Source organism: Amphiprion ocellaris, chromosome 5 (assembly GCF_022539595.1).
Source record: "Amphiprion ocellaris isolate individual 3 ecotype Okinawa chromosome 5, ASM2253959v1, whole genome shotgun sequence".
NCBI classification, from domain to species: Eukaryota; Metazoa; Chordata; class Actinopteri; family Pomacentridae; genus Amphiprion; species Amphiprion ocellaris.
Window position 1 is genome coordinate 27,694,821 of NC_072770.1, and position 19,264 is coordinate 27,714,084.

The 19,264-nt window shown below is 41.0% G+C and overlaps 1 protein-coding gene across 5 annotated transcripts in view; it reads left to right on the plus strand.

Annotated features, from left to right (window-relative positions):
- The first annotated feature begins 1,315 nt into the window (after positions 1–1,315).
- Positions 1,316–19,264, plus strand: part of LOC111574359 (rootletin) — a 29,128-nt gene continuing 11,179 nt past the window's right edge. Inside the window, exons 1-22 of one of the 5 annotated variants that reach the window (XM_023278909.3) lie at positions 1,320–1,471; positions 3,750–3,935; positions 6,319–6,448; positions 6,529–6,671; positions 8,606–8,797; positions 8,879–8,962; positions 9,040–9,131; positions 10,287–10,452; positions 10,557–10,663; positions 10,761–10,988; positions 12,319–12,409; positions 12,493–12,579; positions 12,653–12,847; positions 14,287–14,486; positions 14,590–14,772; positions 15,441–15,585; positions 16,772–16,918; positions 17,659–17,889; positions 18,098–18,291; positions 18,370–18,497; positions 18,600–18,769; positions 18,885–19,064. In XM_023278909.3, coding sequence (XP_023134677.2) covers positions 3,885–3,935; positions 6,319–6,448; positions 6,529–6,671; positions 8,606–8,797; positions 8,879–8,962; positions 9,040–9,131; positions 10,287–10,452; positions 10,557–10,663; positions 10,761–10,988; positions 12,319–12,409; positions 12,493–12,579; positions 12,653–12,847; positions 14,287–14,486; positions 14,590–14,772; positions 15,441–15,585; positions 16,772–16,918; positions 17,659–17,889; positions 18,098–18,291; positions 18,370–18,497; positions 18,600–18,769; positions 18,885–19,064 — 3,144 coding nt within the window. In that variant the 5' untranslated portion in view covers positions 1,320–1,471; positions 3,750–3,884. Of the gene's footprint in view, positions 1,472–3,749; positions 3,936–3,980; positions 5,997–6,318; positions 6,449–6,528; positions 6,672–8,605; positions 8,798–8,878; positions 8,963–9,039; positions 9,132–10,286; positions 10,453–10,556; positions 10,664–10,760; positions 10,989–12,318; positions 12,410–12,492; positions 12,580–12,652; positions 12,848–14,286; positions 14,487–14,589; positions 14,773–15,440; positions 15,586–16,771; positions 16,919–17,658; positions 17,890–18,097; positions 18,292–18,369; positions 18,498–18,599; positions 18,770–18,884; positions 19,065–19,264 lie in introns of those variants that run through there. The other 4 variants (XM_023278910.3, XM_055010731.1, XM_035952209.2 and 1 more) reach the window with 4 other exon arrangements.

The following is a 19,264-nucleotide window of genomic DNA, read 5'->3' on the forward strand; positions in this document are numbered from 1 at the left end:
TCATTAAATCTCAACTGGAGTTCATTAGAAAGCTTCCTGGGAGAGGCTATAATCATTATAAAACACAACATCCCCACTATGAAGAATGGGGTGAATACTAACTTTTAACTCCTTCAGAGGAGTCATAGGTGTCTTGGTGGCCTCTCTCACTAGTCTTTCTTGCACGGTTGCTCAGTTTTTTAGGACAGCTCCTCTAGGTAGATTTACTTATTTGCCATATTCCCTCTATTTCTTAATGAAGGGATATTCAGTCACATGGACTCTATCTTGTATCCGCCCCCTGCTTTGTATCAAGCTTTTCATGGAGGTGCTTGGAGTGTTCTTTGTCTTCATAGTGTAGTTCTAGTCAGGAGAACAGATTCACCAGTGACTGGACCTTCCAGATTCAGGTGTCTTTATACTACAGTCACTTGAGACACATTCACTGTACTCAGATCATTTATTTCACTAACTGTGTGGCTTGTACCAACTGGCCGCACCTGTGTTGAATTGGGTGATTTACTTTAAAGTAGCGGAGTATTTATGCAGTCACTTATTACTCCGCCAAGGAACGCAGCATAGTTACGTGACAATTGGTGTACGTTTGTCTGTGATTCGGTATCTGTACATAACATACACATGCTTAACACACGCCTGTGGTCAGTGCAAGGTCATTTTGTTTGTGGGTACATCTACAATAAATGGCCACATTCTGTCCTCATTCTGTTGCCGTGCATCATCTATAACTAATTTTTAAAAATGCTGCGGTTCTGACAATGCCATATGGGGGAATGAACAGCCTTGGCGGAGTCCTGCGCTGTCTGAGTACTTTTATTGTTTTATTTTTTGTATTTTTAATTACTTTACGTTACCTTGTTGAAATCTGTGTTCACTTTGACATGAAAGAATCTTTTTTTGGTGAATTCTTGTCAAAACCTGCAAATTAAATTGACCATGATTTAAAGTTGAAAAGCAGTAAAATGGCTGAACTACCACACTACATTTTCCTGCATGTGAAGCCATGTGCACAGAGATGTGGTTAAATAAAAGTTCCAAAAAATAAAATAAACCTCTTCCACTATTTTAAACTGTTCCCTGAGCTTCCTGCTTTCACTAAAATGAAATAAAGCTTTATTTTACTAAAAATTTGTCCTAAAAGTGTTGAAGACATTTTATCATCGCAGACTTTTTTTTTTAAGGTTATCATTAATTGGGGATTTAAAAAAAAAAAACGTCAGTGTTTATTGCTGTGTTTGACTAAAGTCGTGGGAAGAAATGAGCTACGATCACATGATGACAGGAGACCATCATGAACTGCTGGAAGTCCCTCCCCGGAAACAGCATGGAGCAGATTTAGGAACAAGGCAACAGGGAGACCAAACAGCTGATGGTTCGCCTCTGACTGCTGTGGATGGATTTATTTCTGCTTTTACAGTCCAGACAGGGGAATGGAGGGACGACAGACTAACAATCAGCACACCGATGAGCCGAGGTGAGATTAGCAATCCGACAGGAAGTGGAGGTTTTTACTGCGAAGCTGCAGCACACAACACATCATGTCCTTATATCCCGCCTTTCTACATTCAGACTGCTGTCTCCACTGCAGCTTGTCTCTCAGAGTGTAAAACTGCAAACTGAAGTCTTAGTTCAGCACCAGAGTGATGTTTGTGGATGCTGCACGGTTTAATCTCCAACCCTCCTCCTCCTCCTCCAACTCCTCCTCGTCAAACTCCTCAGACTTTTTGAAAACTCGGGCGTGTCTTTCTGGACGTCTGCTCAGTGTTTTAGCACAAAGAGGATGTTGGTGATGAATCAAACACACAGTTGACCGGGTTCCCTATCATGCAAATTAGGTTTAAAAGAAGTGATGAGGAGGAAGCAGCTTATGTTGTTCTGGCTGGAGATCAAACTGCTGCATCAGTGGGTGTAAAAGTTTGAATGTTCAGGCTGGAAGGAGAAGTGACCAGTGCTCTGGTTTGCCTGGTTAAAGATGAAACCAGTTTCTGAAACCAGTGCCAGTCTTCTACTAACAGACCAGCTGGGGGAGCCAGAGGTATGAAGGAAGTAGAACTGGACTTAACACCAGCTGGTGACCATTTATGGGATTTATGTGGCCAACTGACACAAGTTTGAACACAAAATCTCACAAGGGCTTTAACTGTTATCTTGCCCTGGTCACTGTATGAATGTACTGTGTTCAGTCACAACATTAACGTTAGTATTTCATTGTTTATCTCTGACATATAAGCTAAAGCTACTTATCTGGGTAAGTACCTTTGCCATAGTGTTTTTTTCAGGCTGAGCAATTAATTGAAATATCAAATTTGGAATATGAACAAGTGCAATATCCAAATGATAGGAGCCCTAATATTTAAAAATAAATACAAAACGTTACACAACAAACCCTTAAAAATGAAGCACTACTGAAATGCTACATTCACGCTTGTTTGCTACAGACTGCAGCAAAAACCTCATTACCATTTTTTGAAAAATATGTTTATTGATTTGAGTGGAATAGAAATAGAAAAATGACCATGCTGACTAAAATTGCTAGGATTGCGAAAATCACAATGTTGTTCTTAATAATTGCAATGTGACTACTATTTTAATCATTTTTGAATTCTATGTTGCAATTTTACACCCCTGTTTATTGTTTATTTGTTTATTTATTTCTGAACATCTTTCTTAAATTTTGCTTCAAATGACTGTTTTAGGGTTGAAGTCCTCACAATTATAGGAGCACAGATGTGTGCGTTAAGGCAGGGCGGGGGTTTGTATCGACACAATGATCCTCTTGTCTGTAACTATGACAGTAAGACAACACAACGTGGTTCATGCTGGTGTCACGTCTCCAGACTCTGTTGTTCTGTGATGGAGACACTGTAAAAACAAACAATCTGGGAAAAAAAACAACATGAAGATAATCTGGCAGCAGAAATCCATTAAAAAAACTGGGAGACACTGCAACATTCAAAAATGGTAGAAGCTGTAAAAATCATAGCAAGTATTTGAAAAATAATATTTTCAGTGGATTTATGCAGAGAACCCTTCTTTATACAACTTATATATTGCCTAAAACTATTCACTGTACTTATCAAATGGAGTGTACTATAATGCTATTCTTACCTTAGTATTTTTTATTTTTTAAAGAGAAAAAACAATAATTAAATTGACTTTAAGTTTTATTTTATAATAATTGAAATGTAAAATAAATGCAGTAAATATTTACAGCAAAAGAAATAGCAATCTTTGGAACAAATCATTTTACAAATGTAGTGTTGATGACAACAATCGCAGGTTTTACTTACAAAGTAAAACGTTATGCGTCGTGTTTCATTAATCTGTCCAGCATTATATACCAATGTATGGCTTCACCTTTATCTGAAGTAAATGTAAGTATGTTGTGCTGTTCATTCTTTACTTTCATGTAAAAAAAAATGTATTGCAGGACTTTAGCTTTGACTAAATTTTCTCTATGCGATATTAATAGTTTTATTTATTTATTCATGAAATACTTCTTCTATCACATTCAGTCAGAGGAAGAGTGAAAACATAGCAAGGCAGAGTTTGCCTGCTGCCGCCAAATTACTAAATACCTGCTGCTGCTCGGTGCTCTCAAAGTGAAACTGAATGTCTGAGTGACCGTTCAGATGATGCCGGGAACATTTCAGATTGAACTTATGAACGAGGCCACAGATAAACAGTCAGCTGATGTTTACTTGAAAACAATCAGCTCTCAAACTCTCTGCTGTGTGGTGTCACATTGCCAGGCCACCCCTGGATTTTGCAGAAGATAGAAATGCTGGACACTCAAATCTGTTTGACACAAGAACCTGGTAAATATGGAAAGGTGACGCTGAAACATCTACAGATAACTTCAGACCCCTCCAGATCAACATCGTACTATGGGAGCTGCTACAGAACATCTAACGCAGCACCGACATCTACTGCTTCAGGTCAGTAGAGTTTTTTTTTTTGGTTTAACGGCAGAAATCCTATACAAGGTCTCCATGCAGAGCGACAACACGTCCATGATGTGTAGAGAAGTGACAATGTGTTGGAGCTCAGGGAGATCCTGAAACTCCTGAAGGAGAACCAGAGTCTCCGTCGCTCTCAGTAAAGCTGAAAACCTCCCAAATGATGAAGCCAGAATGAAGGAAAACCGCGTTCTGCAGGGGAACCAAGAACTACAGAAAGAGAAGAACAGCATTCAGGAAGAAAGGAAAGAATTGTAGCAGAACAAGGAAGTGCTGGAGGAGCAATGTAAAGAACTGCAGAAGATGAGGAGGAAATCATAGAGGTCTATCTGAAAGAAGTTTTAAAAACTAAGAAGCTTCTCGAAGGAAAAGATAAAGAAGAGCAGGCAGAGAGGACGACACCTCAGCAGAAGAAATATGGAGAAAAATAGGAAAGTTCTGGAGGACAAGAAAAAAGAAGTGCAGAATGAGAAGCAACAGATTGGAAAATAGGACGGTTCCTGAAGATAAGATCAAGGAATTAGAAACAGTGATGATAAAAACCAAAGAGCACCACCTTAAAGTGAAGAAGGAGAGGGAAGACCTCGTAAAGGACAACAAAGAAATCTTTCTTGCTCATTTCCCGCACAAACACGTATTAGTCAGTCAGTAATAAAAACAACTTTTCACCTGATCTTGAAGAAACATGTCCGTTACGTTGTGCACCTGTGCTGGATATGATGGTTTTTAAAATATTCTATAAACTTCTATGTTTAAATACTTAAATTAATTACATAAGTGAGTGTGAACATCAAAAAGTCAGTTTGTGTTCTCTGGGCACAAAGCAACTACTATTAATAAACGCATAGTTGTAGTGAAAAATGAGCTGCTCTGTGAGATGATGAGGTGAGTTTTAGTAACATACAGACAGAACTTCAGTTTGCTCAAAAACTATAAAGAGAAAACAACAATGTGTATAAGTGACAACGATATTAACATTTTCTAAAGAATTCTCTGAAACTCTACCAAAATTGATGCACCAGAAATGAAGCACAACATTTTGTCCAACAGTCTGTGGAAACAGCATGCGATTCATTTAACTCGGTTTATAATATTACATTTATTCTGATTTAGTGGGTTTTTGCACACAAAAAAATGTGACCCTGCTGTGAAGAAAGAGAATATTTTGGACCAATTGAAATGCGTCACTTTAATTGGTGACACACAGTTGAATTTATCCAACTTAATTGTATAAGTAATATTAATACCACTACTTTAAACTTGAAGAATTTAAATCATTTAATTCCTCCCAAATAAACTGTTTGCACTGCTGCCACTTGATTAAGGTCAAAGTGAGTTTGAAATTTTTTTTTTCAACTTAAGTATTTGCTTTACCCAAACACGAAGCACGATTTCAACATCAGACTTACTGTTTTTCTCTTTCACTGAAATCAGAATACCAGTATAAATGTACAAGGCGTCATTTGAAGTCAGCGCCAACACCAAAGCACAACGATAAGAGAGAATAATTCAAAACTGTTGATTTCAACCACAGCTCGGATCAGTTTTCACAGTGAGGCCTTCACACTTGGAATTTTATTTTTCTAATGAATTTTTTCTTCGAGCGCGGGTTTTTCTTTGAGCTCGTCTGTGTAGTGCAGTCCCAGTGCGGTAACAGTGGTGGAGCTGGAGGTGGAGCTGGAGCTGGAGCTGGAGGTGGAGGTGGAGGATGCGCATCTTAAAACCTGCTAATCCTGCTGCTGCCCTCAATCTGCGCCTGCCTGCACCGGAGGAGGCGTCAGGACGGACTCTCTCTGCTCCACTGCGGACAAACTTTACAGCACCGCACCGCAGCTGAAATAACCAGCTCCGCGTCTCAAACTTTTCCTCTGTTTTTACGCACCCGCTGGAAAACAGAAGCGCCTCGTTCGGCTAGTGAAGACTAGCCGAACGATTTCTCGGAGTTAATCCTAATTCCCCGGAGGATCTGGAATATCTGCCGCTATGAGCGCAGCGGAGACCTCAGACACCGACTCCAACAAGCTGGAGTCCGTGATCCAGGTGAGGCACGCCGGGCCTTCCTCCATCTCTGGTCGTTAGTTTTATTTTGTGATGTGATAAATAAAGCTGCTGGTGTACAGTGTGCAATGCATGCGCTTTGCTGCGTTTGTGGACGCTTTTACGCAGCAGTGGTGGACTGTTTTTGTGGCACCGTTTGGGCTTGTGGCACTTCACAAACATTATCCCCGTTTTTCACTTTAATGTTCATTGTCTTATTCTCTGTTCACTGAGTTGAACTTCACATTGTCTAGGGTGTAGTCATACCTGTCATGGTTCCCTCTCTGAAAACTAAAAAGTAGAATATCTGTGTTTTGTTCCTCAGAGGTTGGAGGAGAGTGTTTTGTCAGAGGAGGAGAAGAGGTTGACGGTGAGGGGCCCTTCACCAGACGCCCCCCCTACATGTCTACCAGCCAGAGTACGAGAAATTGTCACAAAGAACCTCAACGATAGCAGTGAGTTTCCTGTCTTACAGTCAAGTTCATGTTTTTGTGCCCTTTTCTGTGCCTGATCGTGTTGGTTTTCTTGTGAGCAGCCGGAGCCATGTCCTCGGTCATGTCCATCCAGGAGGAGAACCGGGTGCTGCAGGGAGAACTGGCCCGTCTGGAGGACCTGCTGGCCCACAGCAGAGCCGACCGAGACGAGCTCGCCATCAAGTACGGGGCCATTAGTGAGAGGGTAAGACAAGATAACAATAACAACAACAGCGGACACTGATGGAGAGATGGGAGCTAGGGAACAAAAAATTGAGGGTTTGATATAATAAAGTTCCCATCCGGGTTTGATTGATCAGTGTCCATCACAGTGCACTTTTTATATGAATTAATTTGTATCCAGAACTCCCCAGGTGCTCTGGCTGTACAGACATTTCTACCTAAAGGGAATGTGGCCCTCTCCCTTTTTCCCATTTTGGTGTTTTCTTGGTCTTTCTTTGTCTGAGATTTGCTTGTCTCCCAGGTGATGGGGGCTGGAATGAACTGAAGTGGAATGTTGCCATGGCGTCTGTCACCCTGGGTGACTGTAAACAGGGGCTTCAGTGGAGGGGAGAGATGTAGCGCAGTGGGTGGCCACCACCACTCGCTTTTTTGAGTTGAATATTACTAAAGGAGTTCTGCAGGCCTGCATCCAAAAGCAAAAGGCAGCTCTGCTCAAGTTGTATTTTCCTTCAGTGGAATTAGTTTCTTTTTATTGAAGTCTTTAAAGGATGATAAACTAATACTGAACCATCCTGCAGGTTGTTGACATGTCTGCTCCTCATGCATGTGATGTCTCACATTCAACAGCCTTCATAAGCTACTATTCTTCTACCGACTGAACTGATATGTAGTTGATCTCCACAATGGGTTAGAGCCACTCTGCTCCGATATTAATGTTATTTAGATGCCAGTCCAGTTACAGATGTAAAAAAGAAAAAAAAATACACCAGTTTTTACATCTGTAGACGTAGCTAAAGAGTTTAAATTGGCATTTAAAAAGTTTACAATTATGTATAATAAAGGTTTGAGTGTAGCTAGAAAGATTAATCTGAAAGCATTATTATCTGAAATCTCATCACCTATGATCTGTATGACCTACAATCATTTATTAAACCAGGGTACACACTACAATAAGCATGATCAGTCCATGTACAGTAAAGGCATGAGTTTGTGTTACCCTGTTAAACAGAAATATATGTATTTTCCATTTGATAAACATAAATGTCATTATAGTTGAGCAAACGGAAACCCAATTTTTAATTTTTAATTTTTTTTTTTTAAAGTTTTCTTTTTTCATCCTTCATGTTTGGCTGTTGTTTGTGCTAAGTTTCCGAGGTGCTGGCTTAAAGCTCTTTGGGTTGTGCCAAACATTCCTCTAGGTTGTTTTTTATTTTTATTTTGAGATTAGATAGAGAAGATTTAACAGGGAACAGTGGAGACCGATTTGGGATGACATTTAATCCAATTCAGTTTTTGGCTTTAAGCTCTTTGGTCATCAAGATGCCCTCTGAGTTAGTTTTAAAATGTTCAATTAGGTTTTGGTGCTAAGTTCAGTCGCTAATTTTCAAAACTTTTTCAGTTTAGAATAAAAGTGACAAAGCACAGTAGATTCTGGTACAAGTTCTTATTGCCTTGCTGCATATTTCATGTCCATAGAGATACCAAAAACTCCTGACAGTGAAACTTTGAATTAGGTTTCAAAAAAGAGATCCTTTTAGTACTGAAAAGACAAAGACATTTGACGTTTTTCAAGCATCTTTCATCAAAACAATGCTTTTTATGATCATATCTAAATATAAAAGTCATACTCATAAGAAGCACTGTTTTTTTATGATATTATAACAGTCGTATTAAGTGGAGCACTCCCTGCCTGCATTCATGTCTCTGAAAGAACACTTCTCAGTATGTACACTAAGAACAACAAGAGTATGAATCAAAAGCTCCACATCTGCTCCTAAATGTTGGAAAAGCTGCTTTTTCCAAGGTTTTAATCTCAAACACTAAGTATGTTGGGTTTACATTACATGTTTACAGGTATTCAGCTGCAGTCACAGCATGGTCCGTGACCACCTGTGAAATATATTTGTGTGAAATTAAACGTGACCTCCTGCCTCTTCCCTTTAATTAAACCCACAGCTGGAGCAGGCGCTGCGTTTTGAAACAGGAGATGGAGACCTTGATTCACCAGAGTCCCGCAGCTTGGCTCAGCAGAACGTGGATCTACGCAGGCGGCTGGACGAGGAGCAAGCGGCCTACAAGCGTAAACTCACCGCTTACCAGGAGGGGCAGCAGAGGCAGGCGCAGCTCGTGCAGAAGTTACAGGCCAAAGTACGGCCGTTTTAATGTGTCTTTAGCTGAGCTGTGGTTGGTGAGGCGTGATAGTCGGTAACAGCCTTCCTGCTTCAACAGGTGCTTCAGTACAAAAAGAGGTGTGGAGATCTGGAGCAGATGCTGCAGGAGAAATCCTCTGATTTGGAGAAACACAGGCAGGATGTAGGTGGCGTTTATTTGCTTTTAATATTTAACCACACCAAGATTTTCCCATTTTAATACCTGATCTTCTCCTTCAGGGCCACAGCGAAGCATCAAATGGGCGTCATCAAGACGAGGCCAGCAGCAACCTGGAGGACGCTTTAATCCGTCTGGAGGAAGAACAACAGAGGTGATCATCATTATCATCATTATACCAGACCTGTAGCCTGAGGTTTTGCCTTTAAATAGGGCTCCACTGATTTAGCACGGCACACAATCACACCCTCAGTGGACAAAGATATGAATGCAACAGAATCAGAGATCTTATCTTTTATCATGCCATGCATTCTTCTTCCACAATGCATTATGGCCACCATGAGTTTAGTTAGAGATTTGGGGTTGTAGCAGCTTTTGTAGCCTCAGGCAGATATGATGAGTTGCCTACAGCAGTCTGATAAGCTTTATTTCATAGTTTTTTAACCCCACACAAGCAGATTTTTCCATTTTCAAATTTGTAATCTTCCGTCCCGTATGACGTAGATTCAAATCATCACGAGGCAGTTTCTCAGTTTCTATGCTGCTTCCTCTGGAGCCACAAAAAGCCTTTGAAGAACTTGTTTATCACATTTGTAGTCATTCTTAAAAACCCTGTCAGAGGGAAATCAAGTTTTTAATCTTGTTAATGTGTTCATATGGTATTTTTTACATGCTGGAAAAAGCATAATGAGCAGAATAGGCAGTGAACAACAAGCCTGATCATTTAGTAGTTCTACAGTGTTTGAGCAGAGTCACAGGTGAGCTGGGGTGCTCGAGCTGCAGCGACTGGGGAGGGATGAATAGAGAACGGTGAAGATTTCATAGATCTCTACATTCTAGAGGAGGGAAGGCAGGGATGGATTATTTTCATTGAAAAGGCTTCTAAACATATAGCTGATAGACAGAAATGAGTTTCTGAGGTTCAATCAAATCAACTTTTTAACTATTTATCTGCAATATTATTGTTACTGATATTTTGAGACAGAAAATGTAGTTTATTTTAAACAGATATTCAAGAGCCATGTCTGGGATTTCACCCGAGTATAATATGGCAAAAGAAAAATTAACCTCCACTTCAAAAAATCACAACTTATTACAGTCACTTTTTTTTTTACCTGTAGCTTTCAACTCACAAAATACTGTATTATGTTCATTAAGTATATATCATAATAATTGGTCTTACATTTGCGTTTGGTTTCATATTAAAAGTTAGAGTCTCCTGTTAAACAACCCAGTTCTGCACAATATTCAAGGCGTGGCTGAACCGTGTAATTTATTTTTCCCCTGTGTGTCCTTGTTGTGTCTCCAGGAGCAGCAGTTTGTCTGCGGTGAATGCGATGCTGAGAGAGCAGTTGGAGCAGGCGGGTTTGGCCAATGAGGCACTCAGCCAGGACATCCGCCGGCTCACTGCTGATTGGACAAAAGCCAGAGAGGAGCTGGAACAGAAGGAGTCTGACTGGAGGAGAGAAGAAGAGGTGGGAGAGGGATGCTTTCCAAACAGTAAAGCACCTTTATTTGAAGGAAATTGTAAATTGAAGATAGTTTAACTGTGTTTTTTTTTTCTGGATGTCCTGTTCAGTCTTTTCACAGCTACTTCAGCAGTGAGCACGGTCGCCTGCTGATGCTGTGGCGACAAGTGGTCGGGTTCAGGAGACATGTCTGTGAAATGAAGAGCGCCACTGAAAGGTAGACAATGTCTATTGCGTGTTGTTTACATTTTATAAAGTGTGATCATTCACGTTTCATCTCTCTGATCGTGTTTTCCCTTCTATTTCAATCTCAGGGACTTGTCAGATATGCGTAATGAGCTGGCCCGGATGTCCCACTCTGCTCAGGTGTCCTGCACTGGTCTGTCCACTACACTGTACAACCGGGAGGGAGGAGCAGCTCTGGCTCTGGAGCGAGAGAAAGCTCTGAGGGTTCAGCTGGAGCAGCAGCTCAGAGATCGAGTGTCAGAGATGATGAACCTTCAGACCAGAACAGATGCAGAGAGAAGTGAGCTCAACGTCAGGTCAGTGGCTGCTGAGCTCTCAAGCAGGTTTACTGCTGGATAAATTCTTATTAATAGAGTTGCAAAGTAGGAGGAGCTCATGGGACTCTGGTTCCTGAAGTACAAGTTCCATTTAAAACCCACTTTTATAGACTAGCCTTCCTGTGAAGTTCTTTTTATCACTATGTTCTACATGTCAAAGCACTTTGCCAATGTTCTTCTGAAAGGTGCTATACAAATAAAGTTATTATTATTTAGATTCTTCATTAACATCGATAGGCAGCGATAGCATGAAACTCTTCCTCATGATTCATTAATACACAAGATCAACATGTGTATTAGTTAAGATGTGATAGAGAGCTGAAGGTACAAGCCTGTGCACATAAACATATTGGACAAAGTAACGCTAACTCTACTATGGATTCCATTAAGAAGCTAAGTGCTATAAAGTGTAGTTCCTTGAATGACCACTTGAAGCTGGCACCAAAAGTGAATCAGTCCCCATAAACCTCCGTGTTAAAATATCCAGCTTTGCAGCAACAATGAACTTGTTTACAACCTGGTCCATAAACACTTTTGGTCCTATAGATAATTTCTCCATTCATGACCACTGTACAGGAGATGAATTTCATTTGAACTTATCTGCTTGAGCTGAATTAAGGCTTAAAGTTATGCATAAGTAGGCCAAGGCCAGGACACATTAGCATGGCCCACTTCAGTTCCAATCAAGCTCCACCTCTTTTACTCATTTTTGGATTAGCCAGGAGTCAGAAGGTGTCGGGCACCACGCTGAGCTTTAAAACCGCCCTGCAGGAAACTGTGGGTGACGTCATGGAGAGTTCATCTGTCTTTACCGTCAACGATTTGGTGCTAATATATGGAAGGTGAATAAAATTTAGCCCACTTTGTTGAGGAAACAATTTGCAACGTAAATGAATTCACTTGGAGATTCTCAGTATGAGTTTCAGATTAGTTTAGAAAGTGTGGTGCTTTTTTTTTCACCACTACAAATATGAAGTATTTAAAAATCCCCACAGCATTGAGTTGTACCTCTAATTGGCTTTTCTCCATAGCAACAGTTGCCAAGCTAATGGGCATTATGGTCATCATAACTGATAATAGCTGCATTAATTCAGCCCAGTCCATCACACTGTTTCTGTTCAAAAGTGGTGATCAGAATGCAACAGTGTGTGTCGTCATTCAGGAGAGTTTTTTGTTTAATTTTGAGGAAAAATAAAAGGCTGAGAATACCACAAAATACAAATGAGGTGATGAAATGACTTCTGATCGTGCTGGATCTCACACTTTACAATCTTAACAAACAACCATGTTTTTCAAATTCCTATTTCAGGTTGTCAGATTCGGTGCGAGAGGGGGAGAAGCTGAAAGGCCAAATGGAGGAGAGAGACAGAGAAATTGTCACGCTGACGAGGAGGCTTGAGGTGAGCGGCTCAACATGAAGGCTGTGACGGTTTCTTGTTGGTCAGTTTCATTGATCTTCTTTCTAAAGATGCTCTTCATTCAGGAGCAGAGCGGCAGTGATGAGACTGACATGCAGATGATGAGAGTTCACACTGAGACGCTGCTGGACACACTGCGGGACATCGCTCAGGTAAACATCACATGCTTACATCAGTGGACGCTTCATTAGGACGGTTGAGTTTTATTCTACTTTCCTTTTACAGACCGTTTTATCAGACGGCGAGTCGTCATCCGAAGCGGATCAGGACAACTCTGGTGTTCCGCTGCTGGCGTTGATCCGTGACTCCTCCCCTCGGCGGCCGTCCTCGCCCACTCGACCCTCCTCGCTGTTTCCTCCTCCAGAGGCAGCTCTGTCGGCTCTCCGCTCCGCCGTCACCAACAAGACGCTCCAGCTGCAGGTGACATGTCAATTTATAAACCGCACACAGACACACAAAGCTCATGGAGGTCGCTGTTCTCATGTTACTCCTTTCATAAACATTTTGGGGATTGATTTTGCTAAATTATATTTCTTTGGTTTCAAATGTACAGTTTGTGTTTAATTTTGAGGGGAGAAATAATGTATGTCACAATAATGTGCTTTTGGTTCATTCTGATTTAGTTGTATTTGGAAATTTTTGATGGAAACTCAAAATGGATGGGACTTTGTTTTATTTAATTATAGGTAATATTTTAACTGGAAGGAACAGAGAGCATCATTAACACTTTTTTTTTTTTTTTTTTTTTTACCAGTATGGGATTTTGGGATGCTTTAGGGTTGCAGAAACAATGAAACTAAATATCATTCATGACAGCTAAACCTTCACTTTTAAGGATTTTGATAGGATTTGAATCCTTTATCACAAACGAATGGAAGAGAAAAGCAAAAAAATGTCCTTACTTTAATTGGGTGCGTTGCCATCTTGTTTTTATTTAGTCAAAAAGCTCCTTTTTGCACAGTGTTCCAGCCAAGATAGACTGATTGGACAAGAATCTGTCACCGTATCTGAGTTAAAAAATGCTGCAGTGGGTCATGACTACAAATTTCATGCATTTGTCTCAAATATAAAATCCTGAAATCAACTCAAAATTCCTTTAACCCTCGTGTCGTCCTGCGGGTCAAAACTGACCCACCTTAAAGTTTGAAAATATGGAAAAAATATATATTTTCACAGCTAAACTTCTGATGTCCATATTTTCAACATTTTTGGGAAATCTTTGAACATTTTTTGGTGGAAAAAAAGAAATGTTAAAAATGTTTCTTCAGAGCACTCACAAAAAAATCAACCAAAATCCAGTGAATTTCGCTGGATTTTGGTTGATTTTTTTGTGAATGTTCTAAAAGAAAATATTAGAAGTTACACATATATGCATGTAATCACTTTAGATAATTTTAGGATTTTTTTGGAAGATTTTTACTTATTTTTTGAAAATATTTGCGAGACTTTTATTGCCAAATTTGGGGGATTTTTTTTTTTTTTTTAAATAAAACTTTTAAGGGAAACTTTTAAGGAATTATTGGAATTTTCTTCCTGAAGGTTTTGCAAATTTTCAGAAATTTGGGGAATTTTTGGGGGATTTTTTTCAGACATAGAAACAATATTTTTTTGGGTGCCCATAAGTAAAGACAACAGGAGGGTTAAACAAACCAGTGACTGTCTAGGTAAAATATAGTTATTTAAATTAGTTAAACTGACCAAGCCCAATCTAAAACGGCACATTAAGTTCAATAAAACGCCTAAGCTTCGGTGACACCCCACAGCTCAAACCTTGTGGTGTTGTTGTTGCTTCTATACACATTGATATCTAAAGCAGCAGGACCGTCATCATCCCTTCTTTTCTCTTGACATATCTGCAGGATGTTCGAGGTCGTCTGCTCTCTGCCCAGTCCTCAGTACAGCAGTTACGAAAGCAGCTTTCGGAGTCTGATTCGGCCAAAAGAGACACAGAGCAGCGAAATCAAGCCCTGCAGCGAGAGAGAGACGCTGCTCACAGGGAAAGAGAGACTTCACAGAGAGAAAAGGAGCGTCTGAAGCAGGAGAGAGACTCACTGGCCAGGTTCACACAGACGGACATCACCTTTTACAATCTGCTTATAATGTTTGCACCCTGCAGCGTGTTTAACTCTACAGTCTGATCTCCTGCACTGTGAATGTTACAGTGAGAAGGTGAACTTGGAGAAGACGGTTCAGGCAGCGCAGAGCAGCAGCCACATCCTGCAGATGGACTGTGAGAAGCTTCGGCTGACTGTGGCGTCGGTGCAGCGAGAGCGAGATCACGAGAGGGAGGAGAAGGAGGCGGCCAATCAGGAGAGAGACCGGGCCAAGGCAGAGACTCAGAGGATGTAAGCAGCCTAATTGATGGTGATTAAGTGAATGTGATGTAGACGCTAATCCGCAAAGTCTAGAGCAGTCAGCGCACAGTGAGCATGTTTACGGGAATCCATTCAAAAGATCTGTGTCGGCTTCTAGTGTAAAACGAGATCTCCCTCATTTACAGACTCCTCCTGACTCTCTTCTGCATCAACCAGTGATGAGCAAATCTGATGTTTTTATTACCAGCAAGTCTCCCCTGACTCACCAGGTTCAATATGTGAAATTTCTCAACTTATGATCAAGAAGTTTCCATCAGCAGCCACACTAGGAAAGCAACTTTTTACTATAAATCTCTTTATAATGCAGTGCTTTACCTTGATAAATGTGAAAACTGCTGCAGCAAAGTGGTCATCATACTCACCTAAAACCATTTACTCACGATGTCTGAATGCTACAGAGACACTTTTAAATCTTATATACTGCTCACACTAAGAAAATCACTAAGTTGTCTCTCAGTAGACACACTTCTTGTGTGTCTTCTGCTGTGTAACAGGTGTGTGAACATTCATCTCATCTGTGCTGCTTTAATAATCCTGTTTACATTTCTCTGCCAGCACATGATGATAGGTTTTACACAGTAGCAAACACACATGCAAACAGTCTGGCCTGATATACTACACGTGTCGCTTCGATACAGAACCAAGCAGTGGGATCAGAGCGAGAGTCGAGCCTCTGCTCAGCGAGGAGAGTTGTCTGCAGTGAGGGAGACTCACCAGCAGGGGGAGGTGGAGAGGCAGCTGCTGGAGCGAGAGAAGGTCCAACTGACTGAAGCTCTGGCTCGGGTGAGAAAAAAGAAACTTGTTCACGTTTAACCTTCTGAACCCAAAGCAGGTTCTGGGCATGTCTTTGCTCCTTGTCACATTTTCTCATTTCCACTGCGATATGAAGTCCTTCTCTATTGAAACAGCACAGCCATGGCTAGAAGTAGAGAGAACTCCAAACTTTTGCAGTGTAGCAAAGTTATAATGAAATAAATTATAAAAAAACTGGAGAGTAAAATCTAAAATTTCTTTGATCATTAATTTTCCAAAAACATTTAAAAACCCTGGAGTCAACACATAAAGCATGCGATCACATGGGTTACCGGTATAAGAAGAAATGGTGGCACTAAATATTGTAGATGTTTAATTATTTACATTTAGAAATCTCTACACACTAGGAATTTTCACATTACTCATCTACACATCAAATTCTGAAAGATCATTCACTATGCTGAATGTATCAAATCAAATCAAACTTTATTTATAGAACACTTTTCATACAATTAAAAATGCAACGCAAAGTGCTTTACATTAAAAACATTAAAAACAAGAAAACCCATCCCTCCCTCCCTCCATATATACATATATGCACACAACTGCAGAAGCACACACACATACACTCGTCCACACACACACACACACACACACACAGACACACACTCCCACCACTGACAGTAGGGAGACATGTATTGTTCAATGCTTTGCTGACCACATACAGTTTTTGAGTCATTCTGCATTTATTTTGTTGCCTAAGTATATTTAATGTTCCTCAGTCTCTTTAATGTGTTTCCACACTTGTCTTCTCTTCGGTCAGTTGAGTAGTCGCTAAGTGTTTGTCTGTTGTTTGCACCTGAGTCATTCACTGCTTCTTGATTGCTTTCGTTTTTTACAGTGTCTGGTGCAAATGGTTTATTTTTGATATTTTTTTCAAAAAGACACTCATAGAATAAAGTGATTTTAATAAAATATCATGATTTTAAACTTTTATTTGGTTAATTATTCAGACTGAAACACATCACAGATGATGAGTTCAAGGACCTTCGTAATCTTTAAAATCCTACAAATATTTCTATTTTTGGAGTTTCTGACTCCGATAATAGTAATTTGAAGATAACATGCCTTTCAAACAGATTTCCTGGTTTTGGGCAGATTTAATGTCCTATGTTCTTGTCTTCTCTGTGATCTTTGACCCAATCTTTCCCTGCAGGCTGAGAGCAGCAACACTGAACTGTCTCTGCTGCTCAACAAGCTTCAGTCTGAGGACGCAGCTCTCCGAGACTCTTTGGCAAAGATGAGCAGCATGAATGAGGGTTTGGCCCAGGACAAAACTGACCTCAACACCTACATCCTCCAGGTAAGAAAAGTCCAGGACCTCTTGAAGAATGCAGCCTGCTTGAAATGCTCTAGATGGTCCAACCTGTCTGACCACATTCTGTTGGCTTTAGGTAAGTGTTTCTACCCGTTCTGAGCAGCTGCACTCTAAAACATACCAATGCAGCTTCCTCTGTCTTTATTCCACTGCATCCCTCATCTGTGTCCAGAATTGTGTGTTTTTCATGTCATGGTGGTCTTGAATTGTACAAATAACAGTGTTTACTTTCAGGAATTGAAGGAGCTGTACACACAAAAAGTGGAATTCAATTGAGTTTTGTTTATATTGAGCCAAATTCACAACATAAGTCATCTCAGGCACGTCAAGACCTTATTATAGAGAAAACCAGCAAATGCAATGATTCGCTTTAACCAGAAGAAACCTTCAGCAGAACCAGGCACAGCAGTGCTATCGGTCCAATTATAACAGAAAGAAAGCTAAAGAAAACACTGCCTTGTACACCTCTACACACCTGGTCGATTTGTTACAAAGTATGAAAAACAGCCAGGTGTTGAAGTCCTGAGCAACATAGTTTCGAATCCAAATCCATTTCTCTGTGGTATGAAATTTTCATGGCAAAATAACAGCAATCAAAGTTAAAAAAATCAAGAAAAAATAACCAAGTTTTTGTGGACGTGGTTTAATGCAATGCAAACAAAAACTAATCCACAACTGTCGTTAAATTCAGATTGAACTGTTTTACTCTTTCATCTCCCTCTAAGCTTGAGGAGGAGAAGGCCCTGCTGCAGGGTCAGAAACGTGAGGCGGAGCAGGAGAAGCTGACCGTCAGAGACGAGCTGGTCCGGTTGGAGCAGGACCGGCTGGAGCTGGAGTCGACTCGCATCACGCTGCAACAATCACTGCAGGACGCTGAGCTGAGCCGGGTGGGGATGGAGGCAGAGCTGCACAGTCTCAGGACTGACAGACTTAAGCTGCAGGAGAAAGTAACCCAGGTATATAACAGATTATATTACATCAAAGTGTTATCATTTAAATAAAAAATGCTTTGAGACATGTAATATGCATTCTTGAGTATGTTTTATTGTCAGTGAGGCCACAGGCACACTGTTTATACCCTCAGAGTCCAACGCACAAGTGTTTTTTAGTATAAGGGTGAGTGAATATTATGGGATTGTCTTTCTGTCTGGCCTTTGTTGGCAGCTCTGTGGCGAGGTGACCTCTCTGGGTTCAGAGTTGAGTCTCGCCAGAGGAGAGGGCCAGAGGAACGAGGTGGCTTTAGAGGAGGCCGGCCGCAGTCGGGCTGAACTGGCCCGAGACAAAGCAGCTCTTGTGGTCCAGCTGACGGCATCTGAGAGAGAAAACGCCATGCTGTCAGAGGAACTGGCTGCTTTCAGGTGTGTGTGCTGTGATACTGTTACATACTCACAGGTTTTCACTTGAGTGTGTGTTTAACTAGCGTTTGTAACCTGCAGGTCAGAGCGGGAGTCCCTGGAAACCAGCCTGTTCGATGTGCAGCAGCAGCTTGTTCAGGTGGAGTCTCGCAGAGAGCAGCTGGAAACAGAGAACCAAAACCTTCGAGTCCGCAGTGAGACGGCTGCAGGTGAGAGAGGAGGAGGTGGAATGAAAAACAAACATGTTCAGTAATATGACAGAATGAGAACCTAATGGTGGAGTTTTGTGTTTTCCTGGATGGGCTTTCCAGCTGAGCTGCGGCGTGTTCGCTCAGATGGGGAGAATGCTTTGGCTCAGGCTGAGAGGGAGAAACAGGCTCTGACTCAGACTCTAAATGCTGCACAGCTGGAGGCCCAGCAGGCTTTACGCAAGACCATCTCTGAGCATCAGGAAGAGGTGGAGAGGCTGGTCTCAGAAAAGGTCAGACGGTTCACTGAGGTTACTTTACGTACATATGTTTTACTTTTCGTCTAAAGCTGTCGATGCAGACGGAACTTTAATCGGTGTTTGTGCGCCGGGCTGCTGTGTTTTACAGGAAGTAGTACGACACAGCTTGCTGATGGAGCATGAGGTTGCTGTGAGGAAGCTCAGGCAGGAGACGGAGGATCAGCTCCACAGAGCGAAGAGAGAACGAGAGGAGCTGCAGGATGAACTGAGGACTCTGCAGCATGACAGAGATCAGTGTCTGCTGCAGGCCGAGGCCGAGAAACAACAGGTCTGATCTGTGTTTGAGGCTTTAAAGAAACTGTTCAGTGTGTTGTTGTTGCTTCTGAATCATATACTGATATCATAATAAACAATGTTGTTACATCATATATTGGAATTATTATATTATCCCACAACCCTTATTTTATTACAGTATTGATGGGAATCCTCGTCATAAATTAGCAAAACATGCTCTTGTACAACTGTGAA